The following is a 23820-nucleotide window of genomic DNA, read 5'->3' on the forward strand; positions in this document are numbered from 1 at the left end:
AGGACTAGAAGGCAAGGGCCTTCTTCGGAGGTGGAAACAGGTTACACATAGGCGGTGTTGCGCTAGAAAGTGACGAAGGCGGGATCTTTCTCCAGTAGTGTGCTTGTCTTCACGACTGTTCATGTTGGTGGTCGATGGCCTCGAAGCCTAAGTTGTACTCTATGTTTATTCTTTGCTTGTTTGTGGGTTTGAAACATGTCAGTTGTTCGTTCTAACACCATGTGCTAGCTATTAAGGCGTTAGATAATTTAACGCAAGGCTGCGGCCTAATATTAAAGAAAATATGCATTTTTGTGTACTTGTATTCAAATTCATACAAATCTAGGATATCCTGTTTGAAACAGAGAAATACTAAGGAAAAGAAATATGTAATATAAAATGGAGGAAATAGCAGCATGCGACAAGTAGCGGCGTTGCCGTGCGTACACATCTATACATGGCATCATGCATGTCGCTAAGCTAGGCTAGGTTACAACATGCATGCTGACTAGTACACGCGGACAAACCTAAAGTGCACTGTGCCACGCATACATAACATATTGCCACGTTTTCTACTGCCTGCCACGTCATGACTTACAAGTGGACACTGCACCCAAGATCGATCAGTTCCAGGCATGCGCATGCCACACGTGTAGAAGCTCCAGCACAGTGTCCTACGACTAGTCTTGCACGGCCAGCATATGATCAAGTGAGAGAAGAGCATGTCAAAACAACGAATGAGAGAGATGTTCGATGGATTTAGAAAATGCAAGGAAGAGAGAATATGAAGGGGGTCCATCCAACGCAAGGAAAAAGATTTCATAGGGAATTCCGCCGTTTGTCGTCTGCACATCAATTTGGACTGGTACGTTGCAGGGAGAATGAGGCCAAGAGAGTTTTAGAGAGAGGGATCTCAGCTGGTCAGGTAGGTAGGCGCCAATGGCCGCGTGGAAGCATCAATAGGGAGAGAAAGAAAGAGAGTTCAAATTTGAAAGAGAGTGAGAAGAATGTGAGGAACAGGACAACCCTTTCCACGATATGAAGGAGGGTGCATGTTTGGTAGCCCGTATATGTCCATAATATGCAGCATTGATACTCTCTCCGCTCCCAAAAAAGGATGTTGTAAGTTTATTTAAATTTCAGTGTATTATTATACACTAAATAGTGTCTACGTACATTTCATTTAAAAAAACCTACGACATAGTTTTTACGACGGCGAGAGTATTATTTGTTAGTTTACATCTACTGGCGGAGCGAGTTCACTCATGGAGCCGGGGCAAAGATCATTCACAACGATGTTAACTAGTCGTGCCACCAACAAACATCATCGCTAAGCACTGTAATTAAACTAATCTCCAAAGGAAAATAGCCGGACGAACTTTGGAAGCTGCCCAGGGGTCGCCGGGAGCTGGCTCCGCCCATGATCACATCTATTCTGAATCCTACATAGCTAGCCATTACATTTGGACATCACTACAATTCCCTCACGCAAAACAAACACGATCTCCCTCGACGTACCTAGATCCCTTGATGCAGGCAACCATCGATCGTCTCTAGCCCGTTGTGCCTGGAGCTCAGCATCAATCAAAAAAAGAAAGATACAAGTTGAGAAGTGTATCATAAGAGCATTTTCAGTCGCGTCCCCCAAACCGTGTCCCCAAACGATGCTGGATTGAGTATTTGGGGAACGTGTTTTGCTCGTGCTGTGATTGGGGGATGTCGCTAGCTCCCCAGTCGCGTCCCACAAACAAAATTTCGGAAATTTTAAACTTAAGCGAGATTCGATTAAATTCATCCAAACTTGGCATATATTACATAGATTCGAAGATTCGACTAAATTTAAACTAAACCTAATCTGGAAGTACTTACGGCGGCCGGAGGCGTCGTAGTACTGGTGGAAGTTGTACATGTCGTCGCCTGCTTGACACGCTCGACGGCTCGTCCTTCACCAGGCCGCTTGGTCCTGCCTCGCCGTCGTCGGTGAGGTCCACGAGCGGCTTGCCGGTGTCGCGGATGGACATGGCGATCGCCGTGTTGAGGTCGCCCTTCCAGGCGTCCTTGTCGTTCAGCGACGCCAAGTACGCCGCTCGCAGCCCTGGGCAGTCCTCGGGGTCGTCCCTGCTGGCGATGAGCCACTGCTGCCGCTCTTACTCCGCCAGTAGCGCCGCCTTCGACGCTTCCTCGTCGTCCTACTCCTCCTTCACCTCCGGCTTCGGGATGAGGAGGGCTCCGTCGTGCCTCTCTTGCTGACGCCAGCTGCCGCTGCCGCCGCGCCTCGGATTGACGGGCGTCGTCGACTCCTCCTTCACCACGCGATTGGGGACGGTGTAGGGCGTGGAGCGGTACGACGAGGACGGCATTGATAGGGCCGGTCCTAAGGAGGAATACTTGGAGTAGGACGAGTACGTCCTCCTCGGATGCCATTGCGCTGCGGAAGACGGTGGCGGTGAGGACGGCGCCTCCAACCTTGGAGCGCTGTTGTGGATAACGTTCTGCAGGGTGCTCCCCGGAAAGCCCTAGAACAAGGCGCGCCGTTCCCTGTTCCAGCTGTTCGGCCCGCCGACGAGGACGGTGGTGCTGCGCATCTCCATGTCATACTTCGCCTGGAAGTAGGTGCCCCACCAGGCATCTTTTTTTGTGGCCGCCCAGGTCGGATCGACCCGGTCCTCGGCATCGAGTTTAGCCCACCGGGACCTGATGGCGTCCTTCCAGCGCTCCCTGCTCGGCGGCGGCAGCGGGACGCCTATGCCGTTCACGGCCATCTTCCAGCCGCCGCTGCTTGGCAGGCGCATGTCCGGAGGGACAGGATATCCCGCGTGGTACAGTGCCCAAGCCTCCTTGACGGTGAGGCTGCCGGCCGAAGCCGTTCGCCGCAGCAATCTTGCGGGAGGATGACGACATTGCTTGGAACAGCGAGGAGAAGATCTGGGGGCGGCAAGGAGAAGATTTGGGAGCGGCGAGAGATTTGGATGAACCGCAGGGCCTTTTAATGTACAGCGGCGGTAGTGGGTGGTTGCACGCAATAACGCCGGCGCGAACGGCCACGCGGCCATGCACGACGAGACGCGTCCCTGCATCGTCTGGGAAAACTGGGACGCCATTAACGTCGCTTGACCAAAGGTAGGCGACAGGGTTTTTGGCTTCCGAGCCGCTGATGTCGGTCCCGCCACGCCTCGCCTCGCTTTTCATTGTGTTCGGCGTTCCCGGAGCATCCCCTGTGGGGCGGGGGCGGGCTCGGGGCGCCGGGCATCGTATCGGGCCGCGCCGGACAAAAAACGGGTTTGGGGGACGCGGTTGGGAACATTTTTTTGTCCGGCGCGCCCCAAATCGTTTTGGGGGGGGGCGATTTAGGGACGCGAGTGGAGATGCTCTAAGTGGGATCCTACTTGACACCTAAGAGCATCTCCACCGGCGCGCCCCAAATAGGCGTCGGCAGGGGCGCCGGTACCTCCGTTTGGGGGACGCCGACACAGCATCCTCCATTTGGGGGAGCTGCTCCCACACCGGCGCCCCCAAACAGGCGGCCCCGATAGATAATTTGAATTTGAAATCTCAAACACAACCATAGAAAGTCGAATAAGTCTACGAATATGAAGTTGGGCCAACACACGGCCACCAAATACGATTAGGTTTTGGAATAAGAAGTTTGGGCCAACAGACGGCCACCATATCGTCGTTTCCGGCGCAAAAAAGGGGCTTTCAAGCCAGATGATCGCATGATCACACGAAGGAGGTCACGGGCGGCGCAACCTCGACGGCTTCCTCATCGGCGGCCGGCGGCAGCTCCGTCGCTGCAACAGGATCTCGGCGTCGATCAGCTCCTCCTGGACTTCCTCCTCACCTTCGTCCTCGTCGGCCTCTTCTTCGTAGTTGTCGACCGGGGGTTCGTAGGCATGGCCGCGTATGATGCCGTTCGGGATCTCCTCCTCGCCGGCAATCTAAGATAAAGTTACAATCTTTGAGTCGCCGCCGGTGTCTACTGATGCACACAACACATAGAAAGAAAGGAAACGCACCTCGTCCTGGCCCATGGACACGCCGGACCCACTGCCGAACACCTGCTGGGTGCGCCTGCCGTCGCCGGGGAAGAGGTCGCGGGGAAGGCCGGTGCCGTCCGTCACGTGGCCCTGGGTGCGACGCAGGTCAGGGGAATCGTTCTGGTCGGGGAAGTGGAAGGCGCCGCTGCCCCGAGCCGTTGAATCCGGCGAGAACGGGGCGTTGTTGTCGACGGTCATGTCGTTGTCGCCGAACTCGGGGGAGTAGCGGCCGCGGCTGTCCATCTGCGATAGCCGCATCTGCGAGATCGACGGCGCGTCCACGGTGTACCCCGCATAGTAACCCGGCGACGACGGTGAGCTCGAGATTCTGTTCAAGCCGCCTCCCAAGCTTAGGCACGCTTCCGCAGAGGCCACCGCTTTCGCTGCGTCGCGGGCGGCGATGCGGCGCCTCCTGCGGTCGGTCGTGACGAAGGCGCGGCGTTCCATCTCCGTCTCCCAGTCCTCCTGCGACATGGTCGCCGGCTTCTCCTTCGGCGTGACGGTGCGCGTCTTCGGCGGCACCTTCGTCGGCGGCTTCGCTGCCTTCGCCGAAGCCCTTCTCTTCGGTGGCATGGCGCGGTGGCGAGGGTTTTTCGGGTTCGAGGCTGGATGGGAGATTGAGCGGCTGGCGGGAGAAATGAGCGGTGGAGGGGACAGGGTTTTGGGGGAGAAGATGTATATTTTGGTGTTGTGTGGCTGATAGGTGGCTCCCACGCCCAACATTTTCAGCCTCGCGAGGCGCCGGCGCGCCCGATTGGCGCCCTTGGCGAAGGGGCCGGCACGGGGTTACCGACGCTTCTATTGGGCTCCAAAACTCGCCGGCGCCGTTTGGGACGCGCCGGTGCGAGCTCATTTTCGCCCCCAGCCCTCCAAAAGCTATCGGGGCTGCTATCGGGGGCGCCGGTGGAGATGCTCTAAGCATGTGTACAAGGCGAAGATGATAAAAAAAAACCTGGCATATGGGCCCAAAATACAATTCAGGTCTGTTTGTTTCAGTGCATGCATGCGGCGGGGCAGAGGGCGCATTCGAAGGGATATGGTGTGGGGATTCTGCTGCCGAATGCAGCCAGGCAGCGGCAGCCCGGAGAGAGAGAACTGAAATGAACTTGTAAATGTGATTTGGCTTCTACGATGGCTGCTACCTTGCTGCTGACTCCCCACCCCTTGGCATTGATTGTGCTGCAGCCGGATAGAACTGGATGGGCGTGAGTTCATTTGGTTGCTTCCCACCCTGCCCATGCCTCCCCTGTCTCCCTCAATTCCGTTTTATTCATTCGTTTTCGTTCATTCCACCTAGCTATCTATCAACTTCTCATTCTTTGCATCCATCCATCTATGTATCCATCTGTCTATATGTTCCCTGTTGCTGGATTAGTACCTTAATTCCTCCGCATGTCTCTGTCTATGTCTCTGTCTGGCACTGGATATTACTCTGATGTGTTTATTATCCTCTGCTTGAGGCTCATCTCTTCTTTATCTACCCATAATGAGGTTGTTCATTGGAATTTCTTCTTCTTCTTCTTAAGTATATGTCATGTCATATGTGATCGATTGATCCATAGTTATTTAGTGGAACACCAATCTTTTGACATTGTATATTTTCAGTGTCGCCGGTTGTACTGTTGCAAACAGTGGAATTTTTGCATTGTCTCCATTCCAAATTAACGGACGCATCTTCGGTCGGATTTGATCTAGATACGCATATATTTAGACGTGTTTTAGTTTGTATGTTCCTTTATGTTAAAACTCATATATCATCTTTCTTGATATTAATATATCGCCTCCTTTAATGAGTTTATTTGTTTCGATGCAGAGGCGAGGACATAGTCGCCTTTTTTTAAAAAAAAAAGGAGGAATTATTTGGCGTAGCAACCGTAAGAGCGAGCTAGGAGTAGAATGCATGGCTGCTGGCAGGCAACCGATGTCCAGTCACCAGCCTACGTTGTCCACCAACTTACTCCTACATGGCTAACCAATAGAAAAGTCATAGGAAACGCCAAAACAGAAACAAATGCATGAGCGCCACACCACGACAAACAACCTCATGACATGAGCGCACCTCAGCTCCGAGTGAGAAGCAACAGCTCAATTTTTGGCATACTAATCAACTTGGAAAATCTTGCCGTTCATGCTTGTTATCTTCTGAAACGTCGTCTAGATCAATTTTAAGCTTTAATAGCATTGCAATATCGCGCCTGAGCGTCCCTTGTCACACGTACTCTCAGCTGAACCAATGGTGGAGCTACAACAAGCTAGCAGATGCCGAGAAGCAGAAGCAGAGTGTACGTCCTCTGATCTTATGTCGCCGTCGTCGTCATGGCGGCGGCGGGCTGGTGGTGGCCCTGCTGGACCCAGTCGGAGAAGACCTCGAGCGTCTTCATGTCGGCCCGGTAGTGCTTCTGCGTGAAGTCCAGCAGCGCCCGCCACGTGAAGTCCGGGTACGCCCGCGGGTTGGCCTCGTCGACGAGCGTCCCCGGCGGCGCCACCACCTTGTCCATCTCGGGGCACAGGAAGAAGGCCAGCGACTTCCTGGGCACCCGGCTGTTGACGACGGCGCGGTGGAGGCAGCTCTTGTAACGGCCGTTGGAGAGCGCCATGAAGGTGTCGCCGATGTTGACGACGAAGGCGTCGGCCCTGGGCCGGATGGAGAGCCAGCGGCCGTCGGCGTGCACCTGCAGCCCGCCGACGTCGTCCTGGTGGAGGATGGTGAGCGACGTCGGGTCGCAGTGCGGGCCAGTGCCCAGGGTTTCGTTGGGCCGCTGGCAGGGCGGGTAGTAGTTGAGCCGCATTATGGATTCGTTGCCCTCGAAGAAGCGCCGGTAGTGCGCCCGCCCCACGCCCAGGCTCTCGCCCAGCACCTCCATGATCTCCAGCGACAGTCGGCTCATCTCCGAGCAGTACCGAGCGTACACCTCCCTGCAAAAGTTTCAAGGTGTTGTCGTCAGATTTTGCTCCTCTATGATGTCTCTGCTCTGGTGTTCTGTTTCTGTCAAAGATTTGACGCTTCTTAGTTCTTACCCGAGGCGGCGGTGGTCCTCGCCGAGGGTGGCGACGATGTAGTCGACGACGAGGTCCGGTTCCGACGGACAGGAACGGAACGACAGCGTTTCTTTCCACGGTAGCTTGGACGCGAACCGGCCGGTGAAGCTGCTGGCGTAGCCGCAGGACTCGCCGGGCCGGCGCAGCGCGCGCTGCTTGTCCTGGAGCGACATCGTGAAGAAGGCGTCCACGCAGCGGTGCGCGTCGGCCAGGAGCTCGGCGTCGATGCCGTGGTTGACGACCTGGAAGAAACCGTGGCGCTCGCAAGCGTCGCCGACGAGGCGTGTCACCTCGGCGGCCGCCTCACGGTCGCCGGAGAGGAGGCCCCCGATGTCGATGAGCGGGACGTGCAGCTCCTCGGTGGCGTCCGGGGTCGGGCTCTCGTCCGCCGGCCAGATGAACTGCGACGGGATGTCTGACTGCGCAGACAGCAACGCAGCGTCGAACACAGGCTGCACCATGATCGACGAGAAGCAGAGTGTGGATTGCTCGTCAAGCTCGGGATCGCCGGAGCAGATTACTCGATGAGTGATCTCGAGCTGGAAGATCAAGTATGGAGCCGCTATCCTGCACTGAAGGAGGAGAAGAGGCTGAGGGTGGTGACTCAAGTCTGCCTCTCTCCCTGCCTTTTTATACCCGGAACGCTCTCTGTTTTTTTCCTTGCTTCATCTCCCCTGTTTCTTCTCTCTACATTTTTCTCTTGAGAGCGGGATGTTTGGCGCCACGCACAGCAGACAGAAGCCACCGTGCCTGCCTGCCTGCCTGCCTGCTATTTCGCTTGGAAAACTCCACGTCTGTACCAACCCTCAGGGGAAATAGCCAGCAACCGGCTGCTATTTTTGCATAATGAAAGTGTCGACTATGCACACCTTTTTTAGGCCGCCTCAAAATATATTCCGGCTCTTGCGCTTTTCATTTACACATGTTCCTATTTATGCTTACCAATGTATATACTTGTATGTGAGGTTGATCTTTTTTATTTCAAAAGTATTGAGCAAATTGTTTTTACAATGAACCTGTGAGTAATTCACTCGGACCGTATTCGCACCACATTGAGGATAAGATAGACGAAAAATTTGCATTCAGTAATTGGAAGAATGCCAATATGGCCGGTCGGAGCCAAGCTTTCTACCACATCACTACTATTGATCTTCCAAAGGAAGTGGACAGGGTGTTCCTGCACCCGGGTGCATAATGAAAGTGTGAGTAATACACATATCGGATTTACAACATTTAAAGATAAGATAGATTTGCATTCGGTAATTGGAAGAATGTCAATATGGTCGGTCAAAGAGTTTCTCTCCCTACACCCCACGAAAAGCAGACAGAAGCCACCGTGCATGCATGCTATTTTGCTTGTACAACTCCACATATGTACCAACCCTCAGGAGAAATAGCCAGCAACCGGCTGCTATTTTTGCATAATGAAAGTATCGATGATGCACACCTTTCTAGGCTGCCTCAAAATATCTTCCCGGCTTTTGCGCTTTTCATTTACACATATTTCTATTTTTGCTTACCAATATACTACCTCTATCCCAAAGCTTAAGTCCTATATTTTTTTCAGAAAGTCAAACTATGTTAAGTTTGACTAAGTTTTTATAAAAAATCATTAACATGTGAAATACAAACTTAATATTATTACATAGATAATGAAATATTTTCATGTGCTATCTATAAAATATCATATTTATTGATAGACTATTCTAAAATTTTGGTCAAACTTTACTTGCTTTGACTTTTAAAAAAAATATATAAGCCTTAAGTCTTGAGATGGAGGTAGTATATACTTGTATGTGAGGTTGATATGTTTTATTTGGAAAGTATTGAGCAAATTGTTTTTACAATGAAACTGTGAGTAGTTTACTCGGACCGGATTCACACCACCTTGAGGATAAGATAGACGAAAAATTTGCATCGGGTAATTGGAAGAATGTCAATATGGCTGGTCGGAGCCAAGCTTTCTACCGCATCACTACTATTGATCTTCCAAAGGAAGTGGAATTGGTGTTTCTGCACCCAGATGCTTAATGAAAGTGTGAGTAATACACATATCGGATTTACAACACTTGAGGATAAGAGAGATGGAAAGTTTGCATTCGACCGAATTAGAAGAATGTCAATATGGTTGATCAAAGAGTTTCTCTCCCTACATTTTTTCTCTTGACAACGGGATGTTTGGCGCCACGCAAAGTAGACAGAAGCCACCGTGCCAGCATGATTTTTTGCTTGGACAACTCTACATATGTACCAACCCTCAGGAGAAATAGCCAGCCAGCGCCTGCTATTTTTGCATAATGAAAGTGTCGACTATACAGACCTTTTTTAGGCTGCTTCTAAATATCTTCCTGCTTTTGTATAACTACACGTGTAGTTTAATTAGCAGACTCTTGCGCTTTTCATGTACACATGCTCCTATGTTCGCTCAAGAATATACATGTGATGTTGATTTTTTTTCTTTTTATGAAAGTAATGTGTAAATTGTATTTTCAATGAACGTGTGAGTAATACACTCATATCGGATTTACTACACTTGAGGATAAGATTGACGGAAATTTTGCATTCGGTAATTGGAAGAATGTTAATATGGTCGGTCGAAGATTGTTGGTTTGGGCCGTTCTTGCGTCCCAAGCTTTCTACCACATCACTACTATTGATCTTCCAAAGGAAGTAATAAAGAGTACCATTGCTCTATTTGTTGCATACTTGTGGACAGGATATGATAATGTTTCCGGTGGTTAATGCATGGTTAATTTGGAAGGCTTGCCGACCAACCAAACTTAGTTGTTTCGGTATTTTGTACCTCGAGAAGTTTGCCGCGGCTCTACCACAAAGATGGATTTGGCCACAATGGGTTTATGAAACAAATGCCGGGATTGGGCATGGGGAACCCATACAATTTCATGGTTGGATATGGAGAAAAGAAAAACATGTGGACTTCTCCATGGATAGACAAGATTTGCCCAAAGGACATTATGTCAAATACATCCAACAAATCCAAACGGAAAAATTGTGCAGCGTGGAAGGCTCTCGAGAACAATTTTTGAGTCTATCAAATAGACATCCACAATAGTTTTAATATGGACATCCAACAATTTGTGTCCATTGGGGAACTAGTCTCCAGTGTTCATCTTAATAAACATGTTTGCGATATCATCAAATGGAAAGTAACAACGATTGGAAATACTCCACCTCATGGGCTACAAGATGAAATTTGAATGTCTTGTCTATAGAACCTTCAATGCCTCAATTTGGAAGGTTAGGCACACCTAAAATTCATTTTTTTTTGGCATGATTGGCCATGCAAAATAGGATTTTGACGACACATCATCTTCAAAGAAGATGGTTGACCACTTGTAAAAATTGACTCGTATGAAATATACACTAGTAGGAAAAGTTTTATAGGTGGGATTCTATTTCTGTGGCGCACCAGCTTCTCGTGCGCCACAAAAACTTTTTCTGTAGCGCACCATACAAGATGCGTGGCGCACCCAAAGCTCATGCGCCACAGAAATTCGGTGAGGCCCACACCTGCCAGCCCCAATAATTGGTTTTGCTATTTCTATGGCGCACCAGGTCCAGTACGCTACAGAAATAAGACATTCTATGGCGCACTGGTGCTGGTGCGCCACAGAAATAGTGTATTCTGTGGCGCACCGTGCCTGGTGCACCACAGAAATAGAACCCCTTATATCACATCGTACTGTACCCCTCCCTCGCCCGTACCCCTCCCTCTCTCCCCCACGACAAATCGCCGCCGCCGCGACGGCAATGGAGCGCACTGCCGCCGCCACCTTCTTCCGTGACGGCCGCATGCCTCCACGCTCCACGCATCCCCGCCACCAGCAGCAGAAACCGCTTCGCGTGGAGGAGGGAGCCGCCGCGTCAAGGAGGAGGAGGAGCCACCGCTTCGGCGTGGAGGAGGGCGAGCCGCCGCATCGAGGAGGAAGAGGAGCCACGCGTCCTCCTCCTCCTCGACCCCCGCCGTTGTCGTCTACTTCTTCCTCGACCCCTACAACGGACATGATCTCCATCATCAACGGGCATGATCTCCATCATTGTCGGCGTAGCGTCAAGGTTCATGGCGCCTTCTTCATGGTTGTTCACCGTGTGTAGCAACTATTACAACTACTTTGAAATAATACTACAACATGAAATATAAAGACAACCATAAGGCTCCTGCCGATTGCCACAATACAATAATGATCATCTCATACATATTCATCATCACATCATGGCCATATCACATCACCAAACCCTGCAAAAACAAGTTAGATGTCTCTAATTTGGTTTGCATATTTTACGTGGTTTAGGGTTTTCGAGTAAGATCCAATCTACCTACGAACATGAACCACAACGGAGATACTAGTGTTGTCAATAGAAAGAGTAAATTGAATCTTCACTATGGTGAGAGAGACAGACACCCGCAAAGCCACTTATGCAATACAAGTTGCATGTCGAGCGTGGAGCAAGTCTCATGAACGCGGTCATGTAAAGTTAGCCCGGGCTGCTTCATCCCACCATCCCGCAAGATGCAACGTACACTAACTAAAAACAACAAAAGCATCAACGCCCACAAAACCATTGTGTTCTACTCGTGCAACCAATCTATGCATAGACACGACTCTGATACCACTGATGGGATTCGTAGCATAGAAAACAAAAAATTTCCTGCCGCAAGAACGAAAACCAAGCCAAGATGCAATCTAGAAGACGGTAGCAACAAGGACATCACGAGACTAACCCGTGAAGATTTCCAAAGCCTACGAGATTATATCTCGTTGTTGCAGAAGATGATCACTTGCCGCTTTCAAAAGCGCGTAGAAGATCTTGACGGTGCCACAGTCGGGCAGCACCTCCGTACTCGGTCACACGTTCGGTGTTGATGAAGACGTCCTTCTCCCCGTTCCAGTGGGCAACGGAAGTAGTAGATCCTCCTCGGAATCCTGGCAGCACGATGGCGTGGTGGCGGTGGTGGTGGAGATCTCCGGCAGGGCTTCGCCTATGCGCTGCGGGAGAGATATGTGGAGGAGGGGCGCTAGGGTTTGGGGAGAAGGGGGTCTTGGGCGCCGGCCACTAGGGGGGTGCGGCCAAGAGGGCTTTGGTGTGGCCGGCCCCCTCCCCTTGCTCCTCATTATATAGGTGGAACCCCCAAGAGTTGTAGTCCAAGTCTTCGAATAAGACCCCAACACAAAAACTTGCCATAAGGTGGGAAACCTACCCAAGGTGGGACTCCTACTCAAGGTGGGACTCCCACCCCTTCCTTGGGGGGGGGGGGGGGTGGCCGACCACCATGGGGTGGAGTCCACCTGGGACTCCTCCTCCTTAGGCTGGCCGGCCATGCTAGGTGGAGTCCCTTCTTTCCATGGTGATTTCTTCCGGATTTTTCTAGAACCTTCTAGAACCTTCCATAAATGCACCAGATCATTTTCAAACTTGGAAAATGACTTCCTATACATGAATCTTATTCTCCGGACCATTCCAGAATTCCTCGTGATGTCCTGGATCCCATCCGAGACTCCGAACAAAACTTCGAACTCCATTCCATATTCCATATCTACTTAAACGACATCAAACCTTAAGTGAGTCACCCTACGGTTCGTGAACTATGCAGACATGGTTGAGACCTCTCTCCGACCAATAACCAATAGCGGGATCTGGTGATCCATAATGTCTCCCACATATTCAACGATGACTTAGTGATCGATTGAACCATTTACATACGATACCGATTCCCTTTGTCACGCGATAATTTACTTGTCCGGGGTTTGATCATCGGTATCTCTATACCTCGTTCAACCTCGTCTCCGACAAGTACTATTTACTCGTACCGTGGCATATCATCTCTTGTGAACCATTCACATGCTTGCAAGCTAATCAGACGACATTCCACCGAGAGGGCCCAGAGTATATCTATCCGTCATCGGGATGGATAAATCCCACTCTTGATCCATATGCCTCAACTCATACTTTCCGAATACTTAATCCCACCTTTATAACCACCCATTTACGTAGAGGCGTTTGATGTAATCAAAATACTCTTCCGGTATAAGTGATTTACAGGATCTCATGGTCAAAGGACTAGGTAACTATGTATCAAAAGCTTATAGCAAACTGAACTTAATGACGTGATCTTATGCTACGCTTATTTGGGTGTGTGTCCATTATATCAGTCACTCAATGATATAACCTTGTTATTAATAACATCCAATGTTCATGATCACGAAACCATGATCATCTATTAATCAACAAGCTAGTTGTACAAGAGGCTTACTAGGGGCTCCTTGTTGTTTACATAACACACATGTATCAATGTTTCGGTTAATACAATTTTAGCATGGTATGCAAACATTATCATAAACACAAAGATATATTATAATAATTATTTTATTATTGTCTCTTGGGCATATCTCCAACAGTGCCATCCATAGTCAAAGGAAGATCTGACGGCTCATAACTAGTTCGCTCCGCGGTTCTTAAATTGGAATGTTTTCTCTTTGTAATTTTTCTATTAGAAATGTTTCTAGAAGATTTTTTTAGACAACAAAGAAATGTTGACATGGATCTATGTACGTAGCCATAAAGCAACAGTTGGCTAGTTGGTCCACACATATAAATATACAATGTCGGAGATCAATCCACACTTGTATAGCTAGTAGCAGCTATCCTTCGTCGTGAACAACACTGTCGGATTTTTTAAGATGGATACACTTTGTTATTTCATTGACTTTGTGGTCATCATCTTGTTTAAACGTTTTGTACATATTGCTGTGGCAAAGAAAAGTCGTACGCTAAACCCTTTTTTCCTTGATAATCTACAGAAATTTGATCCATTAAACTAGGATTGCCCTTGTTTAATCTTTGACTTTCAGCTCAACATTTTTCCTTCTCCCCGCTTCCATATTTGATTATGGTTTAGAAAAGCACTGGTAGAAAAAATGCCATCAGTCGCGGTGCGCAACTGCCATTGGTCGCGGTTGCGCAACCGCGACCAATTAAGCGCGACTAAAGGCCCCCCTCTTTAGTCGCGGTTCCTTACGAACCGCGACTAAAGGCTCCTCCACGTGGGCGCCAGGCGACCGTCGGGGCGGAGGTCCTTTAGTCGCGGTTCTTCTGGTCGACCGCGACTAAAGGCCGCCGCAGGTTTAGGGTTTTAGGCCCCCCCCTAAACCTGCCCCCCTAAACCTGTTTTCTGTTTAATTTGTATTGTTTTATTTCTTTTGTGCTTTATTTGTAATTTTGAAGGAGTACGTTTCACATATTCTACGGTACTACATACATGCATGCATATGAATGTACAATTTCAAACAAATTTGAAATTAGAACCAAAAAGAATTCAAGAGGAATATACAATATATATTCAATATCATCGGATGACCATATACAAGTTTGAACAAGTTTCCATACATAATTTAATGCATGTATAGTTCTACGTCCTCTACGTAGTGTTGTCCTGTAGGATCGATGACTTCCCTCGCGAACCATCCAGCTAGTTCCTCCTGAAGTGGTCGGAAGCGAGTTTCTGGACTAAGCGTCTTCCGGAGGTTATTCCTCTTGATGTTGAGCTCATCCGACTGGTCCCGCTCATTGGTGTATCTCCGGATCCTCTCACAAACATAGTATCCACATAGATTGGTCCCCGGTGGCTGAATATCACCAGTCGTCCGCACCTGCCCTTTTAAAATGTAGCTCTTTTTTGAATTCACCGACCTTTTGATCTACGAACCGTCTCCAAACCCTACGAGGCAAAGAAAATTAAATGAACAAGAGAGTTATTAATTAGTTACTTGATATTAGGAAATGATGAACGAAATAGGCCGATCGATATAGAGCGCAAATGAATGAAAACAATTACTTTTGCATCATTTTTCTCATGTCGGCCCAAAGCGCCGCATCCATATTCGGAGAGTCGTGGATGAGAACTGTGGAGGTGTGAAATTGAATTACCATCGGAATCCGGTGGAACCTGCGGACACGATACATGCACGATCATGCATATATAACTCATCGATTAGCCACATACCATGCATGGAGTAAACAAAAGAGAATATGCTCAAGACAGAAACACTCACCCAAAATGGTAAGGAAATAGAATATCACTTTTGAGTTCCTGTTTTCTAAGAAACCGCCACGAGATCTTCCTCCACGTCGGCGGGGTGGTGTTCTAACACATATGAATTAACGATGTATGGGTCAATGAACCCAACATCATGGATGTTCCTTATTTGCATTTCCCGCTTCTTCATTCTCGCATAATAGCGTACACAACAAGATAGTTAGGACAATATATAGTGCAGGCAATGAACGAGATGGGGTAGAAATTAATAAATCACTTACAGAACGTAGCAACTGATGATAGATTTGTCGAGGTCGCGCAGATTGAACAGCTGGAACAATTCACTCTGTTGAACCGCGATATAGTAATGTTTGAAGTGATGCTCAGCTCTAACTTCCGCATAAATATAGTCTTTGGCGTTTTTAAGTTTTATGTAACTCTTGTACCAATTTAGCAGACCTTTCATTTGTCGAGGTAGATCCTCTTCCTGCGCAGGCTCGACGAGAGGGCCATTCTTCACATATGTAAATACTACGTCCTTCATTGGCGCCTCATCAAGGCCTAACAGTGCACGAAGAGTGATACCTAAGTCGGCCGCTTGTTCTCTGGCACTCGTTACAGTCAATCCATGTGCTGCCGCAGCTGCTATGATATCGGGGGCATCCGGACCGGCGGCTTGCACTATTTTTTTTTTGAAAGTAAAACAGTGGGCAAAAAGCCCCCTGCAATTTTTATTAATTATAAAATAACAGCATCCAAAGATTACAAAAGAGAGTAAGAAACTCTCTTAAAAAAGAAAGAAAGAAAGAAAAAAAAAGAAGAAAACCTAGAGCTAACACTAATTTAAAGAGTGAATCCATTCCTTGAAGGAATTTACATGCTTCTTTTTCATTCTATGCACGAGCAGTCTTAGTTCTTGAAGTAAGATTGCTTTCCACGAATTAAATTCTGCATTCTGATCCTTGAAAATCTTATTGTTCCTGACTATCCAGATACCCCATGCTGCTAGAATTAACACTTCCAAAGCAAAAGGTAGCTTCATTTTAACTCTCATATCCTCAAAAGCTTCCATAATAGATAAGTTTCTATTTCTCTGTGGGCTAATGAAATCCCAACATTTCTTTGCAAACGAACAAGCCCAGAAAAGGTGGACCAGAGTTTCTTCCTCATTGCAATTATCCACAATACACTGATAAGATGGCAAGATGAAATTTTTTCTTCTCAGCAAGTTTCTTGTGTTCAATCTGTCATGTAATAATAACCAGAAGAAGAATTTGTGCTTGGCTTGACATGAAGATTTCCATAAAATGGAGAATAAGTCAGATGCTGGTGAAAACCCAATCATAGCTTTATATGCTTTCTGAGAAGAAAAGTCTGCATTCCCCCAGATATAGGACCAATTATCTAGATTCCCATCTTGTACTACTGTGAGTGCATTCTGACATATAACTTCAAGATCCTGAAATTCTCCAAAAGCTTGCTGGGAAAGTGGCAGATGAAATAGATCCTCAAGATATTCAGTGTGTATAACTCTGTCAACAGACCAATCAGTATGCTTAGCATAAGTCACTAAATGAGGAAACTTTTGATGTAGGCAGCTGTCTTCCCAAAGGTCTGTCCAGAAATTAACAGATTTACCATTTCCAATATTACATCTAGCCATAGCTTTATATATATCTAGCAATTTTAAATGTGATCTCCACCAGAAAGAATGACCCAAGTTGTTTGTAGGCAAATTTCCATTTGAGTAATATGACTCTCTGACCAAATGAACCCAAGGGATGTCATGATTATTGAAGAATTTGTGAAGATTTTTCAGCATGAGAGCTTTATTTTGAATTTCCAAATTGAGAACTCCCAAACCACCTTGTTCTTTAGGCCTACAGATCTTTTTCCATGCAACAAGAGCTGAGCCATTAGCTTGGACATCATTATTTTTCTTTCTCCACAAGCAATGTCTCATGTACTTTACAACTTGTTCCTTTATGGCCACAGGAACATCAAAGCAACACATGAAAAAAACTGGCATAGAAGCAAGAACAGATTTAACCAGTTGTAGCTTCCCTCCATAGTTTAAAAAATCTGCAATTCCTCCAAGCCTTGCTTGGGTTCTTTGAACAATGGGAAGAAAATGCTCCATGGATGGTTTGGTAATACTGAGTGGCAGCCCCAGGTATGTGAAAGGCAGAGATCCCTTCTGACATTGCATTGTTTCAGAGAAATGGTTGAGCCTTTCTTCACTTAAATTGATTGGAATCATATTGGATTTATTATAGTTCACTTTCAAACCAGTGGAGTCAGCAAAAGTTTGTAGCAGTGCTTTGAGACAGATCAAATTGCTAGAATTTGCTTTCATAACTATCAGGGTATCATCAGCATACTGAACAACTGGAAAATCAGGGCAAGCAGATGATGGAATAGGCCTTTCTATAATTCCTTGATTCATGGCTGAGTTTAGTATTGATTGAAGCAAGTCTGCTGCAAGCACAAAAAGAAGAGGAGAAAGAGGATCCCCTTGTCTTACCCCTCTTTTACAGTAGAATCTTTTTCCAGGTGTACCATTGAGCAGTAAAGAAGAGGTACCAGTACTGAGAATTAAGTGTATCCAATTTATCCATTTTTCTCCAAACCCTCTTGCTCTCAAAATTTCCAAAATTGTGCTATGCTCAATCTTATCAAAAGCTTTCTCAAAGTCTAACTTGAGTATGACAATTTCCTCCTTTGACTTGTGGCACTGAAAGATATATTCAAAAGCCCAACCCAAACAATCTTGTATAGACCTCTGCTTCAGGAAACCATACTGATTTTTATGAACTAGTTGTAGAATGATTTTTTGCAATCTATTTGCTAGCAGCTTGGTGATGATTTTGAGCACTGTGTTCAGTAAAGAAATAGGCCTAAAGTCACTTGGTCTCATTGGGGAATCCACTTTTGGAATTAAAGAAATATAGGAAGAATTAATACTCTCCAAATTGATATTACCATCATAGAATCCTCTGATCAAATCCTTAACATCTTTCCCAACAATATGCCAACAATTTTTGAAGAATTCATTATTAAAACCATCTGGCCCAGGGGATTTGTCATTGGGAAGAGCTTTTATTATATCATCAATTTCTTTATCTGTGAAAGGTGACTCCAATTGTGCACTTGTCTCTGCATCCATCCCTTCTCCATAGAAATCATGCAAGTTAAACTTCATAGAAAGGTTATCAGACTTCCCCATCCTTTCCTTGAAAGCCTTCCAAAGAATATCAGCTTTTCCATCATGATCTGTAATTTCAGCTAAACTTTCATTCATCAGCCCAGAGATATAATTATGTCTGTGATTGATTGTTGCTTTGTTGTGAAAAAACTTTGTATTTGCATCTCCAAGCTTTACCCATTTTATTTTTCCTCTTTGTTTCCAGTAAGCTTTTTGATTTTGTAACAGATTTATTATATGATCTTTAAGAATGTCTCTTAGATTCCACTCCTCCAGAGAAAGAGTTCTAAATTCCTCCATTATATCCAAGAAGGTGATAACTGAGTTAACCTTTTCAATGAGAATCTTTAAGCAGGGCAAATTCTTTGCCCAAAGCTTTATACTTTTCCTCAAATTCTTTAATTTGGCAGTGACTTTTTTGGCAGGGTCAGAATGTCCAACTGGAATGTTCCAACAAGCTTGCACAATATTCTTAAAGTCACTATGTTGCAACTAGTAATTCTCAAATCTGAACACATTAGCCTTTGGAATATTAGTGCCAATAGAAACAACACAAGGGACATGGTCAGAGGTTGGCTTCACTAGGGGAAAAACCATAGATAAAGGGTAATTAACAGTCCATGAGGATGAAGAAAAAAACCAGTCCAGTCTTTCAAGCAAAGGAGTCTGTTGCATATTGCTCCAAGTGTACTTTCTCCCTTTAAGTGGCAACTCTATTAGGCCCAAATTGATGATTGCCTCATTGAAAAGAAGCATCCCATTAATGTCCCCTCCTGGTTTGTTTCTGTCTGAGGGTTTTCTGATGAAGTTGAAGTCCCCCATGATTAACCAATCCATATTATCAGGCATGTCAATATTTGTGAACCATTCAATAAATTCACTTTTCCTTTCTATTTGACTTGGGCCATAAACATTTGTTAAAATCCAAGTACTATACTGCAAGATTACTGGTGAGCTGAACAGAGATGGAGAACTCATTCTGAAAAGCCAAAGTGCCAGAGAACAAAGAACTACACCAGATGGTAACAAGGCCCCCAGAAGATCCAATTGAAGGGAGGAATTCAAATTTATCAAATCTTTTCGGACAGAATTTTCTTATATACTCCATATCAAAAGATTCTCTTTTTGTTTCTTGCAGACAAATGATGTCACAATTTGATTCATCAATTTTACTAGTAAGTGCAACCCATTTCTTTTCAGAATTAATTCCTCTCAAGTTCCAATTTAAAATTTTCCAACTTCTGTTGTGATCCATGGGAAACTATTGGTATTTTTTTATGTGTGTGAGCACCACAGCTGAAACCAGTAGAAGCTTTGACACCACCATTCATACAAGGAAATAGAGAACCAAGACAAGCACAAAACACAGAGCAGAGCATAATCCATGATATATAACTGAAGGCATCAATAGCTCCACAAAAGCAACTAGGACAAGTTTGATACACCATATAGCTATTACAAGCACTATGAGCGGGGCGATCGATTGTTTACTTTGTTCCCCGAGCTGGGCAACTTCTTTCCCCCTTTCTAATTTTTTCTCGGCCTCCTCCAAGGCTTTCTTCTCCTGCTTCTCCGCCAAATCTTGGTTCCTCTTGAACGTGAGTGCTTGCCTACGAAGTTCACGTGCATAGTCGTCAGGCAGATTCTTTGCGGCTTGGGACGGTGTGTTCAAAAATGACTTAGCCCACTTCTTTTGCTCATCAGAAAATACTGGCTTGGGATCGCCCTCTATTTTCTTCTTGCAGCTCGCCTTCCATTTCTCTAAATCAGCAGCCGCGCCCGCCTCGACTTCCTCGGCACTACTTTCCCAAGGCCTCCTGGGGAGAGGCTTCAGTGATACCTCCGGTACCTTTGTTTTCTTAGGTACGTAAGGGTCCGGGTTAATAATCCAGGACTGCTGTCACGCTTCTTCGCCGGAGGTGGATTGGGGGGCGGCGTCCGCTTACCCGCTCGGGGCGGACTAGGGGCGGCGGCTGCTTACCCGCCGGAGGTGAATTGGGGGGCGGCGTCGGCCCTCGTGAAGGAGGTGTAGGTGAAGCACCACCACCACCACCGCCACCGCCGCCACCACCACCACCGTAGGGGGGTGGACTTGTTGGCGCCTCGTCTGGAAACTTGATAAACTTCTTTTTCCATAGAATGAACTGGCGCTTGACACCTCCAAGTCTTCTCTCCCCTTCGGGTGTAGCAATGTCAATCTCCAGTACCTCAAACCCTTGGAGTATTTCCTCCACCGTGACACGAGCATAGCCATCTGGAATGGGGTTGTTGTGGTGGAGTGCTCCAGGCTCACATGGCAAAGCGCTGCCGATGGCTACCTTCATGGACATGTTCCCCATTGGATAATGCAGATGACATTCTTTCATCTCCTTTACATCGTCCACGGGGTAGCGAGGAGGCTCCGGTGCAGTAATTTCGACCGTCGTTGCATTATCAGTAGCCGGCGGGTTCTCCGTGGAAGCCACGCTGCTTCTTATCTGCGGCTGGCTTCCGAGATCCGCTGGATGATCTTCATTCGCCCCAGCTTCCGATCTTTCTTGTACTAGTATATTCAAGGTTTTCTTCATCGTATCGACTTCCGATACCAACTTCGCCATAACATCTGCATCCCGATCCATCTTTCTCTTACGGCTTCGTAAGCGTACGGGTCATCGTTCGGGAGAACCCTACTTTCCACGGAATGTCCCCGGACATGCCTCGTACACGTCCTCCGTGTTCGGGATTCCCGAGGGCTCTTGTCGGCGCGTCGTTCTCTCTGTTGAACTTGATCTTCCCCTCTTGAGCATCCCTCATTGCCTCAATAAGCTTTTCGGTGGGTTTAATTATTTTGCCCCGGTAAACACACTCCCCTGTCTCCGGGTTCAGCGATCCCCCATGCCCGTACCACCAGCTTTTGGCCCTTGGGTCCCATCCCTCCGTACCTGGACGGATTCCTCGCGTCCTCAGCTCGTTCTCCATCTTCTCCCACTTAGGCTGCCAAAAGTGATACCCTCCTGGCCCCATAATATGATTGTACTCCTTCTTAGCCGCATTTTCCTTTTTTTTCGATATTTCAATGAAATGCTCCGATTTCTTCTGCTTCACAAAATCTGGCCAATCATGTTGAAGTCTCTCATATTGTCCTTTGAAATCCGGAGTCTTGTTCTGGTTGACATAGTCACGGGCTAGATTTTGCTTGAATTTCCTGAATGTATCGGCCATCTTACCAAGAGCGAACTGTTTGATTAGCTTCCTCCTCTTCTTGTTTTCCTCAATCTTGTTACCCTCCTCATCAAATTTGTGGTATTCCGGAGGTAGGATGAAATGTTCCATAAGCTTTTTAAAGCAATCCTTCTTAGTTCTCTTGTCGACAAAAGTGAAACCAAGACGTGCCTTCTTTGGCTCATTCCACTCCCGGAGGGTGATCGAGACGTTGTCTCTAACAACGGCTCCGCATTGGTTGATAAACTTGGTGGCGTGCTTCTTGGGCTCCAGCGGCCTGCCGGTTGCACGGTCGACAACCTCGATGGTATATGTTTCTCCTTGTTTGAGCGTCTTGGTTGCGCCACGCTTTGACGACGACGTACTCGATTTTTTCGACGATCCGGCCGAGGGCTAAAATAAGAAAGAGAGTCGCGCGTGTTACTACACACATATTTATTCAAATCAGTAAGTTTGTATCACCAGAGCCAAAATGTATATATATATACCTCGGCGCCGGAGTTGGTTGCTACTTGCAATTCAAGATCGTCGTTTATCGATGTTCCTTCCCCATCATCTTGTCGACGGCCTTCGTCTTGACCGTCAAGATTCGGATAAGAAGAAATATCCTCTTCATCTTGTTCGGTCGGCACAAATGGAATATCGCCGTTTATGATGCCGAACATATGGTCTTCGGCGTCCGGATCATAGTTGTCCGGAATCGGGTCAGCTCTATCGTCCGCCATATGTCGATCCCGAAAACATGTAGTAAAAACTAAGTAATTGTGTATATGCCAGCATTAATTATCACATCTACATATAAAGAGAGGGCGACGAGGGAGGCGAGAGGGGGGACGCGTGTATTAGATGTGTATATGCGGACGATCGACCTCGCAGTGACCGCGTGACCGAGAGACCGGTGGCGGTGGCGAAGCGGTGGCGGTGGTGAAGCGGTGGCGGTGGCGAAGCGGTGGCGGTGGCGAAGCGGTGCCGAAGCGGTGGCGGTGGCGGTGGCGAAGCGGTGGCGGTGGCGAAGCGGTGGCAAAGCGGTGGCGGTGGCGAAGCGGTGGTGAATTGTACGTAGTTCTTTTTTGAGACAAAATGTTTAAGTCGTTTTTTAGTTTTTTTAAGTCAAATTTTAGTTCTTTTTTTAGACAACCTCTTAAGTCAAATTTAAGTCATTTTGTACTTCTTTTTTTAAGTCAAATTGTAGTTCTTTTTTGAGACAAAATATTTTAAGTTATCATTTTTTACATCTTTTTTAAGTCAAATTATCAAATTTTAAGTCAAATTATCAAATTTTAAGTTAAAATTAAAAAGAACAAAAAACTCAAAAAAAAAAACCGGCGGCCGGCGCCTCTCCTTTTCTCTCCCTCTCTCTGTACTGCGTGTGTGGCCGGCCGGCGGCCAGCCGCGCGCCTCCGGCCGGCGGCGGCGGCGCGTGCGCGCGCGCGGCGGCGGCGGCGGCGCGTGCGCGGCCGGCGGCGGAGAGTCCGGCGCGGCGCGGTTTTCTCTCCCTCCCTCTCTCTGGACGGCGTACGGCGGCGGCGGCGCGCATATGCGCGGAGCACACGTACGGCGGCGGCGTCGTCGAAGCGGGGCGGCGGCGTCGAAGGGCGGGGCGGCGGTCGACGGCGTTGGCGCGCGGCGGTCGGCGGCGTTGGCGCGGCGGTCGATCGGCAGGGACAGGGCGCGGCAGAGCTTCGGCACAGGGCGGAGAAGAAGAGTTGGCGCGGCGGTTCGCGCCGCGCCTTTATATAGGAAGCGACCTTTGGTCGCGGTTGGTGTGGCCAACCGCGACTAAAGGTCACCCTTTAGTCGCGGTTGGCCACACCAAACGCGACCAAAGCCCAATTTTCGCCCGTTTTGCGGTTCCCGCGGAAATGAGCTTTAGTCGCGGTTGGCCAGGCCAACCGCGACTAAAGGCCTTTTTTCGAAATTATTTCCATTTGTAAATGTTATAAATACAAAATAATATATCAACAAATTCAGAAAAATAAAACTAATTCATTTCTAAATGTGAAAAATACAAATAATATATCAAAAAATTCAGAAAAATAAAACTAATTCATTTCAAAATCTTAAAAATACAAATAATATATCATAAAATAAAGAAAAATAAAACTAAATCAATTCAAAAACTTAAAAATACAAATAATATATCAAAAAATTCAGAAAAATAAAACTAATTCAATTAAAAATCATAAAAATACAAATAATATATCAGAAAAATAAAACTAATTCATTTAAAAATCTTAAAAATACAAATAATTGTTATCACCAGATTTTAGACAAATCTAGAGGTGGGCCGGGCTTGGAAGATT

At 47.1% G+C, this 23820-nt stretch overlaps 1 protein-coding gene across 1 annotated transcript; it reads right to left on the reverse strand.

The window, feature by feature from the left end:
• Positions 1–6125: 6125 nt before the first annotated feature.
• Positions 6126–7798, reverse strand: LOC124704703 (gibberellin 20 oxidase 1-D). Its single transcript, XM_047236974.1, has 2 exons — positions 7035–7798; positions 6126–6932 (listed from the first exon to the last, which is right to left on the reverse strand). Exons 1-2 carry the CDS (start codon positions 7514–7516, stop codon positions 6314–6316), a joined length of 1101 nt encoding a protein of 366 aa, XP_047092930.1. The 5' UTR covers positions 7517–7798; the 3' UTR covers positions 6126–6313.
• Positions 7799–23820: the final 16022 nt, after the last annotated feature.

The sequence above is a fragment of the Lolium rigidum genome, chromosome 3 (genome assembly GCF_022539505.1).
Source record: "Lolium rigidum isolate FL_2022 chromosome 3, APGP_CSIRO_Lrig_0.1, whole genome shotgun sequence".
Lineage (NCBI taxonomy): Eukaryota > Viridiplantae > Streptophyta > Magnoliopsida > Poales > Poaceae > Lolium > Lolium rigidum.

Bases quoted from the DNA above. Each gene is read 5' to 3' on its own strand.
- LOC124704703 (XM_047236974.1), bottom strand. From the start codon at position 7,516: ATGGTGCAGCCTGTGTTCGACGCTGCGTTGCTGTCTGCGCAGTCAGAC. The intron at 6,933-7,034 runs GTAAGAACTAAG...AAACTTTTGCAG, and splicing joins GAGGACCACCGCCGCCTCGG to GGAGGTGTACGCTCGGTACT.